This window comes from Endocarpon pusillum (assembly GCF_000464535.1).
Source record: "Endocarpon pusillum Z07020 unplaced genomic scaffold C722111, whole genome shotgun sequence".
In the NCBI taxonomy this organism is placed as follows: domain Eukaryota; kingdom Fungi; phylum Ascomycota; class Eurotiomycetes; order Verrucariales; family Verrucariaceae; genus Endocarpon; species Endocarpon pusillum.
Window position 1 is genome coordinate 1 of NW_006913586.1, and position 17,696 is coordinate 17,696.

A 17,696-nucleotide genomic window follows, 5' to 3' on the forward strand; every position below is an offset into this window, starting at 1 on the left:
TCCCATAAATTTCTGCGCCAAGCTTCGGGCCAAGCGGTGAGGGGGCGCGTTGCCCGATCGGGCGGGGCTAAACCGGAAGAGGCAACGCACCGGCACCTAGACTACTACGTACGTATTTAGTCAATATCATGGGTGTTATGCTGGTCTCCTGAGCCCGGTTATCTTGTTGGTCGTCGATAATTCCTGCTAGGGCCGTAATCCATATTGACTTGATCATCCTGGGACTGTCATGGACATTGACAGGCCTGCGCCCAAGCGCAGAAGAACCTCAAGTCGCTCTTCGACCGCCTCTCCAAGAGATTTGTCGCCCAGCCGACAACGATCGTCTCACAAATCTTCCTTCGAACCAAGACGGGCATATCAAGGAAGAGAGAGCTCGAGGTCAACCAGCAGGAGCGAGAGCGAGGAACCAGATCGTCGTCGAAGGTCATGGCAGACACATGACGCCTTACGAGTCAGACGGGAGAGCAGGGGAAACACCTCAAGCGATGGCGGTACACCACGCTCTCGATCTTCAAGCTCAGACTCCTTTCCGCGCCGTCCCCTACCCCTGCTAACACCCACCCCTCCACCAACCTCCTCGAAACACCTCAAATTTAAAGCAATCCCGCACGGCACCCTCTGCTCCCACGCCCGCGGCATAACCTGCATCCGCTTTTCCCCTTCCGGCGAATACCTAGCCTCCTCCTCCGCCGATGCCACAATCAACATTCACTCCACGACCCAACCCTTTCCCCTCCTCAAAACTCTCACGGGGCACCTCGCCGGCATCAACGTCCTGGCCTGGTCGCCCGACAGCCGCACCATCGCCTCCGGCTCAGACGACAAATCCATCCGCCTCTGGGACGTGGTGAGCGGGAAGGCACACCGAGTCCCGCTCTTGGGCCACCATAATTACGTCTACAGCCTTGCCTTTAGCCCCAAGGGAAACATGCTCGTCTCGGGTTCCTACGACGAGGCCGTCTTCCTATGGGACATAAGGCCGACGGGTGGGAACGTCATGCGCTCGTTACCCGCACATTCGGATCCGGTTAGTGGTGTGGACTTCATAAGGGATGGGACTATGGTATGCAGTTGTGCTGGAGACGGGTTGATCCGGATCTGGGACACCATGACGGGTCAGTGTCTGAAGACGCTGGTTGATGAGGATCGGAAACCCGTTGCCAGTGTGAGGTGGACGGCAAATGGAAAATTTGTGCTCGCTTGGACGTTGGATGGGTGCGTGAGGTTGTGGGATTATAGGGAGGGGAGATGTGTGAAAACGTATCAGGGGCACGTTAATACGCAGTACTCCTTGAGCGGTACGATGGGGACATATGCGCTGGCGGGGAGGAGGGAGGCGTTCGTGGCGAGTGGCAGTGAAGATGGTGAAGTCCTGGCTTGGGATGTGTCTACGAAGGAGGTTTTGTGGAGAGCAAAAGGGCATAGCAAGGTGGTTTTGGGTTTGGATTTCCAGAGGGGCAAAGACGGGAAAGGCATGCTTGTTAGTGCTGGCTTAGATCGCACTATTAGGTTTTGGGAAGAGTGCGATGAGGTTGATGATACTGATGAGCCGCCTGGACTGGTCAATGGCGATTCGTATGTTGATGCACCAGATGAGAACATCAAGCGTCTAAGGCTCAATGAGAGGGAAGACGAAGTCATGGAGGAATTGGAGCTCAAGACAGAGCCTGAGGAAACATGAAATCACTCATGGCTGAGCAAGCTTGACATGGGGCTGTATTTGGTTCCGCAAAGCTGTACATCTGCTCACCAAGGAACCTGCAAGATTCCCACTTCGCAGTCTCAGCCCACCACCTATCGCCCTTGGCCAAAGCTATAGTCCATCAAGGCTGGGTCGGAGAGCAGTTAGCTCCCACTACCGCATCGCAACGTGATGTGAAGACGCCGATCCTCACCTGGGACGGTGCAGAGCCAAAATGTATTGCCTTTCGAGCGATCGCATTGCTCACAGATCCGCTCTTCAGTCTTGCTTCCACAGAGATCCCAATCGCTTCCATGGATACAACAGGCGCCCAAATCCGGGCAGAAAAATCTGGAGCAAGTGTAGCAGGGGAACTTCCGCTGCCTGGTCCCAACCATATAATTGCAGTAAGTCTCGAGATAACCGTCTAGTGCTTGTTTCAATTGGTCTGTGGTTGTCTGGCCGCTCTCATTTGCTCTTCAGTCACTTTCATGTGCACCTTCTGTTCTCTAAGGAATCGAAACGCGTCTTTGTTCTTGTTCTTCTGGTCGTCCCAGATGGCGGGCTCGCTGTTGACTCTCAAATCCTTACAAAAGAACAGCTTTGTAAGATGAAAGAGCTCGATGGAGGTTGCTTTCAGAAGGCTTGGCGGATCAAGGTGGCAAAGGATCTGGATGAGAGTGCCATGGTTAGAGACATGGTAATGACATGTCGCGGCGTCTTGCTTGGAAGATCATAAGTGAGTATCAGGCTTTCGGGAACTCTAAAACAATTGGGACGAGGCAAAGGTCGCTTACAGTATGTTTGATTAGCATTTAGATTTGGTGGAATATAGGAGTCGAGGACTACGAGGAACTGCTGTTTGTTGGTAGTCCAGTTTCTCCCTAAGTTGACGCTTTTTCAACTTGCCTTCCTCAGCATATGTCGCTTGACCGGAATCGTGAAGCTCCTTCCGCTCGATTCGAACCAAGTTCCAGCACTGTCATTGTACGACAGCTACAAAGCTGTCAGTCGAGTCTGTCATGGGTAAGTAGACGTTGTTTGCGATAAGTCTCTTTTCTTCCTCTTCATACACATTTTCATAGCCGTCTATAGTCCTGGTAGCTTACGGCTCTATGAGCTGGGCTCACTGGGCATTGCTTGCTTCCAGCAAACCGGATCGTATGCAAGAAGAACTTTCTTCAAAATCCTCGGAATAAGGAGGTTCTCAATGTAAGGGTTTGTGGTTGTGGCATTCATCAAAGATATTAGATCTGGGTATGCCTTGACGTGAAGATCTACTTCAATAGGTAACGAAGTGAAGCACATGCTTGTACGGGAAAGAAGATCGGAAATTCGACCATCCTATCTGTTCTTGAAGTTATCATGGCAAGGTTTGAAGAAAGAAAAGTCTTAGTTGTAGGAAATGAAAGTAAGGATGTGTTGGGAAAATAGAAGAAACTTGTGGAGCCGAGTCAGTCACGCTGAAAAGGCATCATTGATGGCTCTAAGAGTCGTCGTGCCTGTCTGGTGACAAACCTAAATCAAGGGTGATAGTGAGATAATCCATGTATAGCGTGTGCAATACATGTACTTTTAGGTTTCCAGAACGATTTCTAAGTTGCAGACGAGTAGACAAAGATTATTGAAGTACTCGGTCAATTGGTTACAGTATGAATTGAACCAAGCTTCTACGTTGACGTAAGTTATGTGCTACATGCTGTGCCTAAGCACCAACGCAATCACGACCGGGACACCATTTTGGAGATATACACAAGCGCGCCGTTGTATGAACGAGCGGCCAATATAGCAATCATAGGCAGAAATGTGGCAGGACGATGAGGACAATAATCCATATGGATCGTTCAACCCAGATTCAACCAATCCAGTCCTCGACACATCTTGTGAGCCTTCAAGCATTGGTTCAGCCTGCTTATCCCTGGAGCTAATCGTACCTAAGACCATGACCAACAAACGAGTTCACCTCCATCGCAATCCCCAGAAAATGAGCCGCCGGAATTTCTATCGCATCCAAGAGACCTAAGCGACGATGAGGAGGCGGAGTACTCGAAAAGCCAGACTCAAAGCTACCTTCGGAAGCAAGGCGCATACGACAGCAGGATACAGCAGCTGCTATACGAGAACCCAGAGCTCGAAATCATCATTGTAGATGCAGGAAAGAGCTCGGATGGCGGGTATATTGTCTATAGGATACGGACAGGAGTGAATCTGGCAATGTTGTGGCCGCTCGTTATGCTGACCCGGTATAGGACATTGATGTACAACGGCGGTATTCCGAATTCAGCTCCCTCCGAGCGGCCCTTGTCAACCTACACCCAACTCTCATCATACCTCCAATACCCGAGAAGCACTCAATGGCGGATTATGCGGCGAAGCCACGGAAAGCCAAAGAAGATACCAGCATAATAGACCTACGCAAAAGAATGCTTAGTGTATTCCTGAACAGGTGTCGAAAGATGAAGGAGGTGGTTGAAGACGGGGTATGGTGGAGGTTCCTAGACCCGAACTCAAGCTGGGTATTGACGCCTCATGATTCTTGAACATCTAGTGGGCTGACCGTAATTCAGAGCGAAGTTCTACACTCTCCTCCTGTGTCCTCGATTCCCAAGAGTAACCTGAAGGCTCCGCCCCTGGATCCAGCAAATCCAAGTCCTGCTCATAGCTGGCTCCCTGTTCCGTCCTCTTCCGCGAAGTTGAAGTCCGCCTCTGCCGTATCAGAGACGGGCACGCCCTCATCTCCTCCGAGTTATTCTGCCATGCCCTCTGCAGCTGCTCACTCCATACCTGGACCACAAGTTTTTGGTCGATTTCCACCCACATCACAGCACCTTAGTGAGCAAGAGCTTGACCCTTATTTCATCAACTTTGAAGCCTCGACTCGAGAACTGGAAATGTTACTGCAGGGCAACATCGAAAGGGTCAACAGACGAACTCTTGAACATTATGCCAAACTGTCCACGGATTTGGCAGAGCTCGGAGCAAGGTACAATGGTTTCGCCTTGTCAGAATCGTCTCCCACGGTAGCTGCAGCAATTGAGAGGATCGGCCAGGCAGTGGATACAACTTACCTAGACACAGAGGAGCTATCCGCGAATCTTGGCGCTGGCTTTGCTGAACCAATGCGTGAAAGTGCCCAATTTGCAGGGGTTGTGCGTAGCGTATTGCGCTATCGCGTGTTGAAACGGGTTCAACAGGAAATGACAAGAGACGAGCTAGAAAAGAAGAAGACATTGCTGGATTCCTTGGAGAGGAGTGAACTGGAGGCAAAGCGGATTGACCGATACTTGAGCAACAGCATGATAGCCCAAAGCCCACCCAAGCGATCTACCTCCTCTGCCTCTGCCAGAAGTAATCCAGAACGACAAGCTCAAGGCCGCCGAGAAGGAAGTAATGAGGACGCTGCTTCAATCGACTCCGATTTCCCACCTACCCACGATGGATCGCCCTCCTCTTCGCCTCCGTTGCACCGAAAGACCCAGAGTGGGAATTTTGTGACCAACAAGATCTTTGGTAGAATCAGTCATGCAGTCCATGGATTCGTGGATGTGGACCCAGAGAGGACACGGAGAGATCAGATCGGAAAGACGAAAGAAAGCCTCGTGCAACTCGAACAAGCTCTGGACGTGTCTGCTAAGGATGTCAAGGATGCTAGCGCCGGCGTTTTGAAAGACCTGAAAAGGTTTCAAAAAGAGAAAGAAGACGACCTGCAGCGGTACATGGTAGGCTTTTTAATACCCTCCGCTCCTTACTTATCCCCCTGCTGACCTCTGTAGATTGCTTACGCAAGATGTCATATTGACTGGGCGAGGAAGAATCTAGAGACTTGGACGGAAGCTCGAGAGGAAGTCGACAAGATCGTAGCCAGATAGTATTGTAGCTTTAATCGTTCACGAGACAACACAGGTGGCAGTCCGCTGCATTCCTTGTGGGACAAATTCTCTATCATGTTTTTAACATGGTTGATTCGCTTGTGAAGCTGCTTCGACACCTTGCGCCTAGTAATACCGGTAGCACACATAAAAAGGCAGGAGGAGATGTGGAGGCAAGTAATTACGCATCGCGGCAATTTGATCAGCGTGTGGTGTGTTACGACCGAATTGTTCACGACTGACATGCGAACAGGCTAAACACCCCGGCTTGCTGCGTCACAACAATCATAGAAATATTTCATGATACCGAATATGACAGCTAAACGCCTCTAGAAGGTCATCTTCGCCTCAAACCTGTGGAGTATTCATGGAGTGATGACAGGCCTGACTTACGTACCTTGATTCAGCCTGCCTGGATTTACTTGGGGCGGTTGTGGCTAGGCCTGTGGCATTTTCGACCCACGATCCCAGGCTGCGGACGAGCTGCCACGATTTGTGGCCAGCTCTTCTTCACCACGTCTTCTATAAAGAAACGCAAGACAACAGAGTCGAAGACTGTATCTAATCATTCTGCAGGCAGAGTAAATTCGGGTCACCAAAAAGTTTGTCACAGCCACCGGCTTTCACCATCATCTCCACCTTCCCTATCCCCTCACAGTTCATTGCTGTTACTACCGCCCTCTCCACCGAAGTTCCTGCCGCCGCACTTGCATGACGAAGTAAAACCTGCTCCGTCAAAACGGTTGAGACGCAAATCTATAGCTGCTGAATACGAATCCATGACTCCTAGCTCGCCGAGTGAAGCTTACGCGAATCTTACTTTAGACCAAAGTCCCGCCTGGGACATGTCAAGGTCGGATCAAGCAGCCACAGAATCCGAAGATATTACCTCAGATGAGCGTGCTATAGCAAGATATGAGAGTGATCGACCTCTGAGATCTTCGTCACCTGCTGTCAAGCGTCCTGCATCCGAGATGGGGGCTCAAGAGCGTGAAGATCATAAATCAGATATTGATATGGACAAATCCTCACTTCCTGGCGAGACACCCGAACCAATGACAGATGCGACACCAAAGGCCAAGCAGCAGGACACAGGGTCTCGACATGAGAACATACCCTTGTTCGAAGTCACTGCCCACCACAGCAACCCTAAGGCATTGTCTCAGATCCCATCTGAAGATGGTGCCGCTGCCGTCTCTGGCCAAGCAATACCCACTTCCTCAGTCGTGTCTACAGCGGCGACTCTAAAGCCCGCTACAAATTCCTCCGCTGATATACCCCCCATCGACGAACAAGTAGCAAAAGTAAGCTTATTAGCACGGAAACCATTGCAAGACAAGGCAAAGGGTTATGCTGTATCAGCAAGATGGCTCAACCGTGTACGAGCACGTAGTTCTGTGGTGACTGAAGCTATCAAGACAGACAAGGCAGCGACTGAAGGAGAAATCGGCCCAGTGGACAACTCAGATTTGGCATTAGTCATTGAAGGATCCGGCCACTTTGAAGACGAGAATGGGGATCCATACGTACCACTCAAGCCAGGGCTGCAGCTGGAGGAAGATTATTTCATACTTCCTGAGGAGGCATGGGATTTAATCACCAGATGGTACGGAATTCTTCCCAACTCACCGATTATCACTCGCTACGTGCATAACACAAGCACTGGAGAGGTCGAGAATTGTCAATACGAGCTGAATCCACCCATCTTCTCTATCTTGAAACTACCGAGCTCTCATGCCATCTCCAGTCAAACCTTAAAGGAGAAGGACTTACCCCCAGTCAAATTCCTTGCAAGCAGACATATGTCTTTCAACAATTGGTTGAAGAAGGCAAAAACACTAGTAGGAATTGATTTGAGCACCAAGGTTCGAGTTTGGAAAGTACTTGGTGGGCTCAAGAGCTCGTCTGGATCAGGGGTCATGACTCCCATGGCATCACGCAGTGCTTCTCCCGCCCCAGGGGCCGATATCGTGGCCAGTGCCGGCGACCGTATGGTGCTGGATGTCAACACGTTCTTGACACTTGATCGTGGTTCTGACAGGGAGCTTGTGGATGTCAAAGACCAAACAATGAATGAGAATTACAATGGCCACTCCAGTATATTACTGGCTGGTTTAAGCCGCGATGAAGTCATTGTTCTTGAGGAGCAGACCGGAGGTCCTGCGGGTGGAGAATGGGTATCGGACAGTTTGAGAGCTCAGGTCGCGCGATCACAATTGGCAAAAAGTGGATCAGTAGCTGATAAAGCGATGGCCAAAGCGGGTGCAACGAGTGGAAGATCAAGTCCCGTACCGGGTATGATCACACGAGGTCGACAGCGACGGGATGGTAAGGTGCGAGGCATCACCGGCCTAGGCAATCTGGGAAATACTTGCTACATGAACTCTGCTTTGCAATGCATTCGAAGTGTTGAGGAGCTAACACTCTATTTTCTAAGTATGCTTTTGAATCTGAACAGACGACTTGCTGGCTGACTCAATTAGATGATCGTTACAAACCAGATCTGAACCCCAGCAATCCGTTGGGATATGGTGGAGAAGTCGCAAAAGCTTACGCGAATCTTCTAAGTCAGATCTATTCAGACACGTCAACAGGCACCTTTTCTCCAACACAGTTCAAGCGCGTCATTGCTAGGTACGCTCCTAGCTTCTCTGGCTATGGTCAGCAGGACTCGCAAGAGTTCTTGCTCTTTCTCCTTGATGGCCTCCAGGAAGATCTCAACCGAATCAAGAACAAACCTTATATTGAGAAACCCGACTCGACCGATGAGATGGTACAGAATCCAATTGCACTCAAGGAGTTGGCCGATAAATCGTGGGAGATTTACAAAGCCCGCAATGATTCAGTGATCTCTGATCTCTTTGCCGGCATGTACAAGTCAACCGTAATTTGCCCCGTCTGTGACAAAGTATCGATAATCTTCGATCCGTTCACGAACTTGACCCTGCAGCTACCTATCGAAGTCAACTGGAGTAAGCAGATCATCTACTTTCCACTTCGAGGACGACCAATCCAAGTGGACGTGGACATTGACAAGAATGCCAGCTTCAGTGCTCTGAAAGAGTACGTTGCAAAGCGAATGGGCGTGGATGCTGTCAAACTCGTTGGGGCCGAAATCTACAAACACAAATTTTTCAAAATGTTCGACAACATTACCACCATCGCTGACAACAACATCCAAGGTGCCGATCAGGTGGCAATCTACGAAGTGGAGGATGTGCCTACCAATTACGATCCTAACAAACAGAAGAAGAGCAGCACTTTGTCATTGTCCAACAACAGCAACACAAAAGGCGAAATTCCAGACCTTGACACACCAGGGGCTGACAAAGTCCTTATTCCTGTATTTCACAGAGTACCCAAAAATGGTGGCTCACACCGCGGTGGTTTTTTCGGCTCTCCTTCTTACATCATCCTCAGTCGCCACGAAGCCAAATCTTATGATGAAATCCTTCGAAAAGTTTTAGGCAATGTTGCAAATATGACCACTTTGCCAATACTCAAAGACAATGGGGATCATATTGCGAGCATGGCCACGCCGGAAGATTCCGATACAGTTATCATGAATGATGACGATACGACTAGCTCTGATTCCCATGTCAAGGTCGAGTCCGTCGAAGGCGAAGATGGATTGGTGGATGTGTCAATGAAGGAAGCTGGCGATGCTGCTCGGCCATCTGTTGAGAACTTCCAGTCCAATGTGCCATCCGTTCTGAAATCCGGCAGCTTCATCCCTGGGAAATTACAGAATATGTTCGAAATGAAGATCTACAAGAATGACACAGAAGCCATCCCGCTAGGGTGGAATAATCTAGATGAAGGCAAAGAACTCGTCAGTATCTCTGATCGGTTAGTACGACGCGAGCGGCGGAAAGCGAAGTATGAGGCTGGCAGTGGATCGACGAGTAGCGAAGAAGCTCTCCCTGGTAGGTTCAGGACCGACGATTCTGACGGCCGTTCTGATCAAATTGCCTCCGAATCAGAGTCCGACTCGGAGCTTCCATCAACACAAAGGATAATCTCAAGTGCAAGACATAATTTCCACCGGAAGAGCAAGAAGACCTATTCGAAAAAGGGCCGGAGGCTTGCTACTAATGGTGCAGTCACCCCTCCACCTGACGACGAAGGCTGGTTAGTGAGACCTGGGGAAGCACTCGTATTAGACTGGAATTATGAGGTATGCAAAACATTGTTTGAAAGTGACGATGATGGCGATGAGATGCGAGGTGTCGGTACATGGAAGCATATCGATACATGGCCAGATGAAGAATTGGCGGCAAAGAGAGCGCAGCGCCAAGCACGAAGAAAGAATGGAGTCACCCTCGATGAATGCCTTGACGAGTTTGGAAAGATGGAAACTCTGTCCGAAAACAATTCTTGGTACTGTCCGAGGTGCAAGGAGCATCGGCAGGCAAACAAGAAGTTTGAGCTGTGGAAAGTGCCCGACATCCTTGTCATGCATCTCAAACGCTTTTCCTCCAACCGTAACTTCAGAGACAAGCTGGAGTTGCATGTCGACTATCCAGTCGAGGGACTTGATCTCGCTGACCGTGTCATCTCCAATGATGAAGAGAAGTCCATGGTTTACGATCTGATAGCAGTCGACAATCATTATGGTGGCTTAGGCGGCGGACATTACACTGCAGTTGCGCAGAACTTCTTCAACAAGGAATGGTACGACTATAACGGTTAGTGTGGATTCTTATCGTCCCTTTTGGTACTTGGCTGACCCATGATAGATTCTCATGTTGCAAGTCGAGGCTCTCGGTCATCCATCGTCACGCCCGCTGCCTACCTCCTCTTTTACCGTCGCCGAGCAGATCACCCTTTAGGCGGGCCTCTGCTTGCGGAAGTGGTCACGACAACACGATCCCATGAGGCTGGAGCTGACCCAGCCTTGGGCTCCCGAGATCCATCACCATTGGCCCAGGGGGAAGGTCTGCTCGGCGTCTCCTCCCTCAATGGGTCGTCGAGCGCTTTCCATTCAACCGAAGCCGGAGTAACTCGCCACATGGGGGGTGGTGGTCTGGCACAGCGTCAAGGGATGTCTCAAGAAGTCGACATGAAGGGGACGACCAACCAGATGGAGGATGATGGGCTACCCGAATACACCGAGATCGCCCCGGATGAGGGAATCAGCATGCAGGACGGCGATGTGCCCATGTATGGCCCTAGTATGGAGCAGCCATCATGGAGTTTCTCCCATCTTGGTAGTATGGGTGCACCACATTCTCAAATGACTGCAGTCCCGCCATCGAGTTTGGATGGCGATGCAAATGGCTTTTACACACAGGAAGAAGCTCTGTTCGCTGCGGATGACAATGCCAGCACCCAAGCAGAGGGCGGTGATCGCAGCTCAATCGAATTGAGCGATCGGGACGAAGATTTTGTCGATGCTCCCATCTTGGCGTCGTCCGAGCATAGGGGGATGAGGGAAAGTGCGCCGCCGCCACTTCTAGACGAGACAGGAGAACTTCCCGTTGCTGAAATTAGGGTGGATGATGTCGAGGAGGAGAATCATCCGTGAAATAATCCAGAGTACCATACGTAATGAGATCTGGGGCTCAGGCTTCTTCTGTCCCCAACGCATTGCAGCACCAGTGGGGTCGGGTGGAATTGAACAGGGCATAGTTCTGCGCGTGGAGCATAAAGTAGTTGGAAGCTATGCTCTACTGCTTTGCCAAAAGCAAGTCTTATGCTGAGTGATAGGACCACAAATGCACATAAAACATTCAGCCACGTGTTTGCTTTGGTGAGACAGGATTCATGCCTACTGAGAGCTTCATCGACAATGGTCCTCTTCTTAGCTGAAATCTAGAAGAATCCAGAACAGCGTCAACAGAGTCCTAGGTTCATCCTCCACGCTATCCTTGCAATCTTAGCGTCGTCACCCGCCATCCTTTTGCCACGGATAGTCACAAGTGCTGTAACATGCCCGTCACTTGACAGATACGTTTGACGGATAACAGCTCTCAATGCCTCTCGGGCAGTCCTCTCCTCTTCGCGTCTACCTAACCTCTGAGACTCACGATGTAGAGCAGACCCTTATATCCGCGTTCAAAGTCTTGTAACCGCTTCCTCCGCTGAGCTGTTACTTACCCGAAGCTGGCGGAATAAACAGCCACGCCACTCCTCACGCCTTCTCGTTTCAGGTAAATAAAGATAATAACTAGTTTTAAGATATTTGATTAAGCAAATTCATTTAAATAATATTAATAGATTATCATATTATTTTATTTTTATTATATAGTTCTCTATAGTTGTTAAATTAAAGAAATCTAAAATAGAAGACGTAATTTATATATCAAAAAAACTACGTTTCTGTCTTAACATATGACTTACTCTTCTACTAAGACACATAGAATGTACATAATCTACGCACGTGTCTTGCGTCTGACTGATTTCTGATTTTTCTTTTTTTCTTTCTTTATTATTCACCTCCATCACCTATTTGCTTCATTAGTTATCAACCATTAGCCTTCAGTGCACATCTGCAAGTCCTCCCTGCTGTTGATCCTTGACAAGTACACCACCCGCACAAAGATGTCTTAATTGTGTTATTCAAAAAGCCTCTTAGCGGTCAGAGATGGTAAGTAACTCGTTTGTTGCTGATGGACCACATTTCAATCCCTTCAGATCCAGCGTACCCCTTTATGGTCGTGCCATGCCTGAGCAGTGTCGCGTACGATCAACTTGATTTCAACACCTACCCCCGCCGCCGAGGTTGGGATTGCGCACTTCTCGCCGCTGGCGACTTCTCTCAGAAGGATGCTCGTGCGACTGAAGCCTTCATCCAAGACTGGCTGTACTTCGGTGTATTGTGGGAGACGCTTGGTGAAGCCGCTGTCAAAAGTGTCTACGTTGAACCCCATCCGACGAGCGCTTATGGGCGCATCACGACTACCCTTCTCCGTGGGCAGCTTCTTCATCGTCTCGCATATCTTGGTCAACTATGCAGAGACGATGCTGAGCGAGCGTGGAGCCTGATTCGCAAGGCAGATAATTGCTTAGAGCGGCTGTCCGCCTTCTGCTGCCTGGCGGACTGTGAGGGCGGCGAGGATCACGCTCGTGTAGTCTGGCCACTTTCACCTGAAGTCGACTTCTCGCTCAGAGCTTTAGGGCAGAGTCTATCGTCGGCGTTTGCGGCTTGCTTATTCTTGGCAGTCAGAAAATACGAGGCGGTCGTCTTTAGAAATCTACGGTTTCCCGGCGCATGCTGGGTCGTTGCTCGAATGGCTAGCAACAATTGGTGCTCTAGCGATATCTCAAGAGTGGTGGAACAGTACTCGCCATCCTCCTTGTACTACATTAGCCTTATGAGAAGGGCAGGCACCACTAGGGATCATAGCAGTTGTACGAAGCAGAAATGCTTGGCTTTTCAGGTGGATCCGTCAAGATATCGCACTAAGCACCTCGACGAGCATTGCGCCTGCTCATTTTTGGGCCCACAGATTGCTGAAGTCGTTCGAATCATAATGTCTGGCAAGATCCCCCTCTTATCAATCATTGTAGATGAGCGAGCAGATGCCGTGGTGGTAAGCGTTGAGCCTTATAAAGCAGGCGTGGAATACATTGCCATCTCCCACGTCTGGGCTGATGGATTAGGGAACACAGATCGTAACACACTGCCCAGGTGTCAACTCCTGAGAATGAGGCAGCTCTTGGACGAGTTACGCGACCAGGCAAGCTTGTAGACCCTGATCAACAGATTGCGAATAAGTACCCTGACTCGAAGGTACAGAAACGTCTCCATGCGCTTCTGGCTAGACACGCTCTGCGTCCCAGTCAGACAACATCACGCAAACGCACGGGATCGTGCAATCTGCCAGATGAAGGACGTGTATATGAATGCTTACCAAGTCCTGGTGCTTGACACCGAGCTTCAGAGCGTTGACCCGCTCGACATATCCGAGGCATTCATGCGAATTTCATTAAGTGGATGGATGCGGCGACTCTGGACGTTACATGAAGGTGTTCTCGGGAATCGCCTGCATATCAAGTTCAGGAACGCCACGCTTAACCTCGAGAAAGGTTACAAGGAGCTGGGTTTCAAATTCCAGCCTGAGCTTGCTCGTGAATTCGAGAATGTATTCGGCACGCCAATGGCAGATGCCCGTCAGACTTTTTGGAGGATGCGCTCAATGAGAGATGAGATATTTGTGGGACCGGAGAGAAAAATGGTGGGCATTTCGACCAAAACCACTGTTTATAAGGATGCATATCAACAATTGGTTAAGGGGCGGTGCGTCCGCATCATGCTTGCTTTCGATGCATGTAGATATCGTACACCCAGCAGAACTGAGGACCTGTATATCTGTCTTGCAAACCTGCTTGGCTGGGATACTTCGGATCTCTGGTCTGAACCGGTGAACCGACGTATGCGGCTACTTCTCGAACAGCAAGAAGTGCTTCCACAAGGTGTGCTGTTTGTTCCTGGGCCGCGAATGCATGAACGTGGCTGGGGATGGGCGGTTACTGAATTCGCCAATGAAGCGCAGAGTCGGATGAGAGCGCCGATTACAGACTCCAGTCCCGCTCGCAGGGATGCATCTGGACTGACCGTCAGGTATCCTGGACTGATCCTTCCTGGGGCAATTGTACCGGATGGTCCACGAGATATTGTCATCTCGAGCTCAACTGGACACAACTCGGAATGTCTAACTTGGTGGAGAATTACTCTTCTGGACCACCAAAATCGTATTGGGTCTACGGATGTAGATGTTCCGTCAATCGACTCTGCCGAAACACCGCCTCCTGATACGCCAAAGGACTCCATGTGCGTGGTGTTCTTTCAACCACAGATGCACGAAATCCGAGTAATTGTCATGCCTGCAGCCCTGCTTGCCCTTGAAAATTTTGACAGGCACAAAATCATCAAGACTGAAGATCGTATCCATTGCAAATTCCTGGACCTCGCAACGATACAGATGATCAGCACGGACGACGCTCTAAGTGCGCTTTTGCGCCGAAGAGATTTGCAACTCCTCCATGTGAAAGAGCAAGCACGATACGTATCCTGTGCTTGGACTGTGCAGTGATTGGCTGCTTGATGTTTGATCGACGTCAGGCGTAGAGCAATCTCCACAAAAGAAATAGAGAAAGACTTGATACCATTATCCTCTGTGTCACTGAATGGGCTCTTGATTTGTCAAGCTCTACGCTCAGAAAAGGGGTACATCAACCACTCCCGCCAAAAGGACAGCGCCTGTGGGTTTCGAACCACACTTAAATACGCAATTAGCCCTAATGTAAACTGCAGTATCCCCGGTGTCACTGAATGGGTCTCCTTCCGAATTGAGATAGCGTTGCCGGGATTTAGCGTGATAGCTTAAATAGTTAGGCTGCTACATGGGCCGATCGGGCCGGGTTGGGCCAGCAACTAGAGCAGCCTCCCTAACCACATCAGGCGAGCGGTAGCACAGCCGCAGCAGATCGGGAAGTGCGGAAGCCGCCAAACAGGGTGGGCAAAACGCGAACAGAAAATGGGTTGGTACTCCCTGTGTGTGTGGAAAGTGATTCCGTAGCAGTCTTGGCCTTGGCCCTTTGCCCCAATTTCCAATCACCTTGAAGGATGGTAGGCAGTGGCAATGACCAGCCCGCTGGTTCTGGGTTGTTACAATGGTCTTTGGTTGTCGAACCGTGGCAGAGAGAACATACGGTCATCTCATCGATCTGTGTTATCCATTAGCCATAGGAGGGGGCTCTTCGCCATCAAGAGAACTCCGGGGTTTGCGACCCTAATTAGGTAGGCCGTGGATGGATTCCGCAAATAACTAGGCCGGCTTCAAGGGACTTGAGGGAGGCGCGCGGTCTCATTTCGTCCCGGGGAATGCTGCTTTCGAACTCACGAGCGCAAGGGTGTTGATATCCTCATACTGTCATCGTGGTTGAGGTGGCTGGAGTCATGTTCGGTGGAGTAAGTGCTTTGGTACATTTGCAAGGTCAACAGGTGTTAGTCCGGTCGCAAATCTGGAAAATGCGTTGAAGTTGTAGGGGGGAGAGAGATTGCCAAAAAGGGGTGAAAAAAAGAGCAGACAAGGTTGTCTTTGGCGATCGAATTAGGGTTTTCTTTATGCGTATCAGGAAGTCCATTCTCCAACAGCTTCGATTCGTTAGGCAGGAGATCAAAATCATGCATGACTAAGCGGGGAATAACCAGTTGACATGTTAAAAAGAAAACACGCATTCCCTCGGCTACACGATCATAGCACTCCGACCAATCCCAGCAACCCCGCAGCCAGTGCAGCAACGGCACCCGTGTCCCTACCCATCAACGCTGGAGCGGCACCAAACACCGAGTTCGTGCTCGTGGTCGCCGCGGCGGCAGGCTCCGTGATTGTTGAAGAACGTGACGACGTGGTCCTGGAGGGTCTTGGTACGCTTGAACTTGTTGGGTCTGATGAACCGTCTCCGATCGGTCCGACTGCAGTATTCGTGTTGAGGATGCCGGAGGCAGTACGTGAGGAGCGGCTGCCAGCGGTGAGGCTGGGTGAGGAAGATCCGGTGCCATCTTCGGCGCATTTATACACGCTGCCTCGGAGCACGCATGTGGTGCCGGCTTTGCAATGACCTGGAAAACAGTTGAATTGTTAGTGATGGGGATCTAGCAAGAGTCATGGACTTGGAACAGGGAAAGGGTCGAACGTACCGCCATCGCCGCAGCAGGTCTCGCCCGCAGTAGGATCATAACAATTACCTTGCCCGCAGGGAATGTTTCCACCGCCGTATGTTTCTCTGCAGGAGTCTGCGCTTCGGCTAGCTGAAGGAGAAGGCGCTGATGCGCTAGCGCTACTATCAGTGCCGTCACCTGCACTGCATCCCTCGGCCTGTGAGTGCTCGTCTATGTCATAACAATCATAATCAGATCCGGCAGGGCAATCTCTTGAGAAAGCGCCAAAGCATGATATACATGAAGCTCCACTATAGCAGGTATTGGTAATCTCCGCGCTGGCAGATGTTGTTGTTGTAGACGGGGTTGATCCACCACTGGAGCATAGTTCTGCAGCGGAACCTTCGTCTGAGTCATAGCACCAATAATCGCTACCTGGACATTCTCTAGAACTGGCCCCAAAGCAGGACTGGCATGAGCCCCGGCAGGTCTCGCGCCTGTCGAGGAACGATGACACAGCTCGCTTAGAAGTCTTCACTGGTTTGGTCCTGAGACCCAATGGCGAGGATTCCGTGTCCAAGTCTGCAAGAACGCTTGTTGCAAGAGCGAGAGAGAGGGAGAAGAGAAGCGTAGTTGAGAAATGCATCATGACTTGTGAAGATTAGGGGATAGGGCCACAGAAGAGAGCGAGAGCGAGAGGTGCTTCGAAAGGCCGAAGGAAAGAACGACAACAAGAAATGAGAAATGAGAAAGGGGGTGGAGGGGGGGATATACGAAGGCGGTCGCGGATTTGCGCGCTGTCAACGGGAGGCTGAGCCTCAAGCATCGTGAATTCCTCGATAGTGATTTCCAGGGATCAATTTCCCATAGTGTCGCGACGACACGGTTCTAGTGATAAGATAGTATGGGGTAGTATTGGGGTCCAAATGAGGTGAACCCTAGAAACAACCATAAATACGAGACGACTTCCCAATCACAGTAGGGTTGGGAGCGAAAAGTGGCCCAATCGGGATCAGTGAGTCTTGGCTGCAGAAGCTTTAATCTCCCATCCATTCTGCAGCTTCTCAAGCTTAACTAACTTTTGAGAACTTTGTTGGAGGCTTCTGGCGGTGCCTGGCGATGGAAACTTCCATAGCTAATCGGTCTCTTCTGTGGCCCGCTTCTCGAGGACGTCCAATCCGCCTCGCTTTAGACCCATGCAGTGATGTGGCTTGTGCCTCGACTAGCATGACCAGCTTGCGCTGTGAGTCAAAGTGACCACCTGACCAGTAGCTAGCATCTCGACCTGGCTGTCTCTCTTCTAGCCGGTGGAACAGCTTCTCACAAGATCACAGGATCGCGTGTACAATCTGCCATGCTCCAGAGGGGAGGTTGCTATTTTGGGCATCTGGTGCAGCTTTAGCAGACTCACGTTGCGGAAGAGTGGACCACGAATCAAGATGCCTACTTCGCAGCTCGCTCGCACCAGCTATCTCAAGCTTGTTAAGCACAGACCCGCTGTCGAAGGCCTGGCCATGTCATACAACGCTGCACA

At 50.4% G+C, this 17,696-nt stretch overlaps 5 protein-coding genes across 5 annotated transcripts; 4 read left to right on the plus strand and 1 right to left on the minus strand.

The window, feature by feature from the left end:
* Positions 1–229: 229 nt before the first annotated feature.
* EPUS_08617 (uncharacterized protein) lies at positions 230–1,684 on the plus strand (the record flags this gene model as incomplete). The annotated part of the gene is made up of 1 exon (XM_007788796.1): positions 230–1,684. One exon carries the CDS (start codon positions 230–232, stop codon positions 1,682–1,684), a length of 1,455 nt encoding a protein of 484 aa, XP_007786986.1.
* A 1,804-nt stretch (positions 1,685–3,488) lies between these two features.
* Positions 3,489–5,553, plus strand: EPUS_08618 (Sorting nexin-41; the record flags this gene model as incomplete). Its single annotated transcript, XM_007788797.1, has 5 exons — positions 3,489–3,567; positions 3,624–3,886; positions 3,934–4,164; positions 4,252–5,403; positions 5,458–5,553. The coding sequence occupies 5 exons, from the start codon at positions 3,489–3,491 to the stop codon at positions 5,551–5,553; spliced, it is 1,821 nt and encodes a 606-aa protein (XP_007786987.1).
* A 779-nt stretch (positions 5,554–6,332) lies between these two features.
* Positions 6,333–11,080, plus strand: EPUS_08619 (uncharacterized protein; the record flags this gene model as incomplete). Its single annotated transcript, XM_007788798.1, has 3 exons — positions 6,333–7,989; positions 8,037–10,241; positions 10,293–11,080. The coding sequence occupies 3 exons, from the start codon at positions 6,333–6,335 to the stop codon at positions 11,078–11,080; spliced, it is 4,650 nt and encodes a 1,549-aa protein (XP_007786988.1).
* Positions 11,081–12,206: 1,126 nt separating this feature from the next.
* Positions 12,207–14,591, plus strand: EPUS_08620 (uncharacterized protein; the record flags this gene model as incomplete). Its single annotated transcript, XM_007788799.1, has 2 exons — positions 12,207–13,243; positions 13,295–14,591. The coding sequence occupies 2 exons, from the start codon at positions 12,207–12,209 to the stop codon at positions 14,589–14,591; spliced, it is 2,334 nt and encodes a 777-aa protein (XP_007786989.1).
* Positions 14,592–15,755: 1,164 nt separating this feature from the next.
* On the minus strand, positions 15,756–16,808 carry EPUS_08621 (uncharacterized protein; the record flags this gene model as incomplete). Its single annotated transcript, XM_007788800.1, has 2 exons — positions 15,756–16,123; positions 16,202–16,808. The coding sequence occupies 2 exons, from the start codon at positions 16,806–16,808 to the stop codon at positions 15,756–15,758; spliced, it is 975 nt and encodes a 324-aa protein (XP_007786990.1).
* Positions 16,809–17,696: the final 888 nt, after the last annotated feature.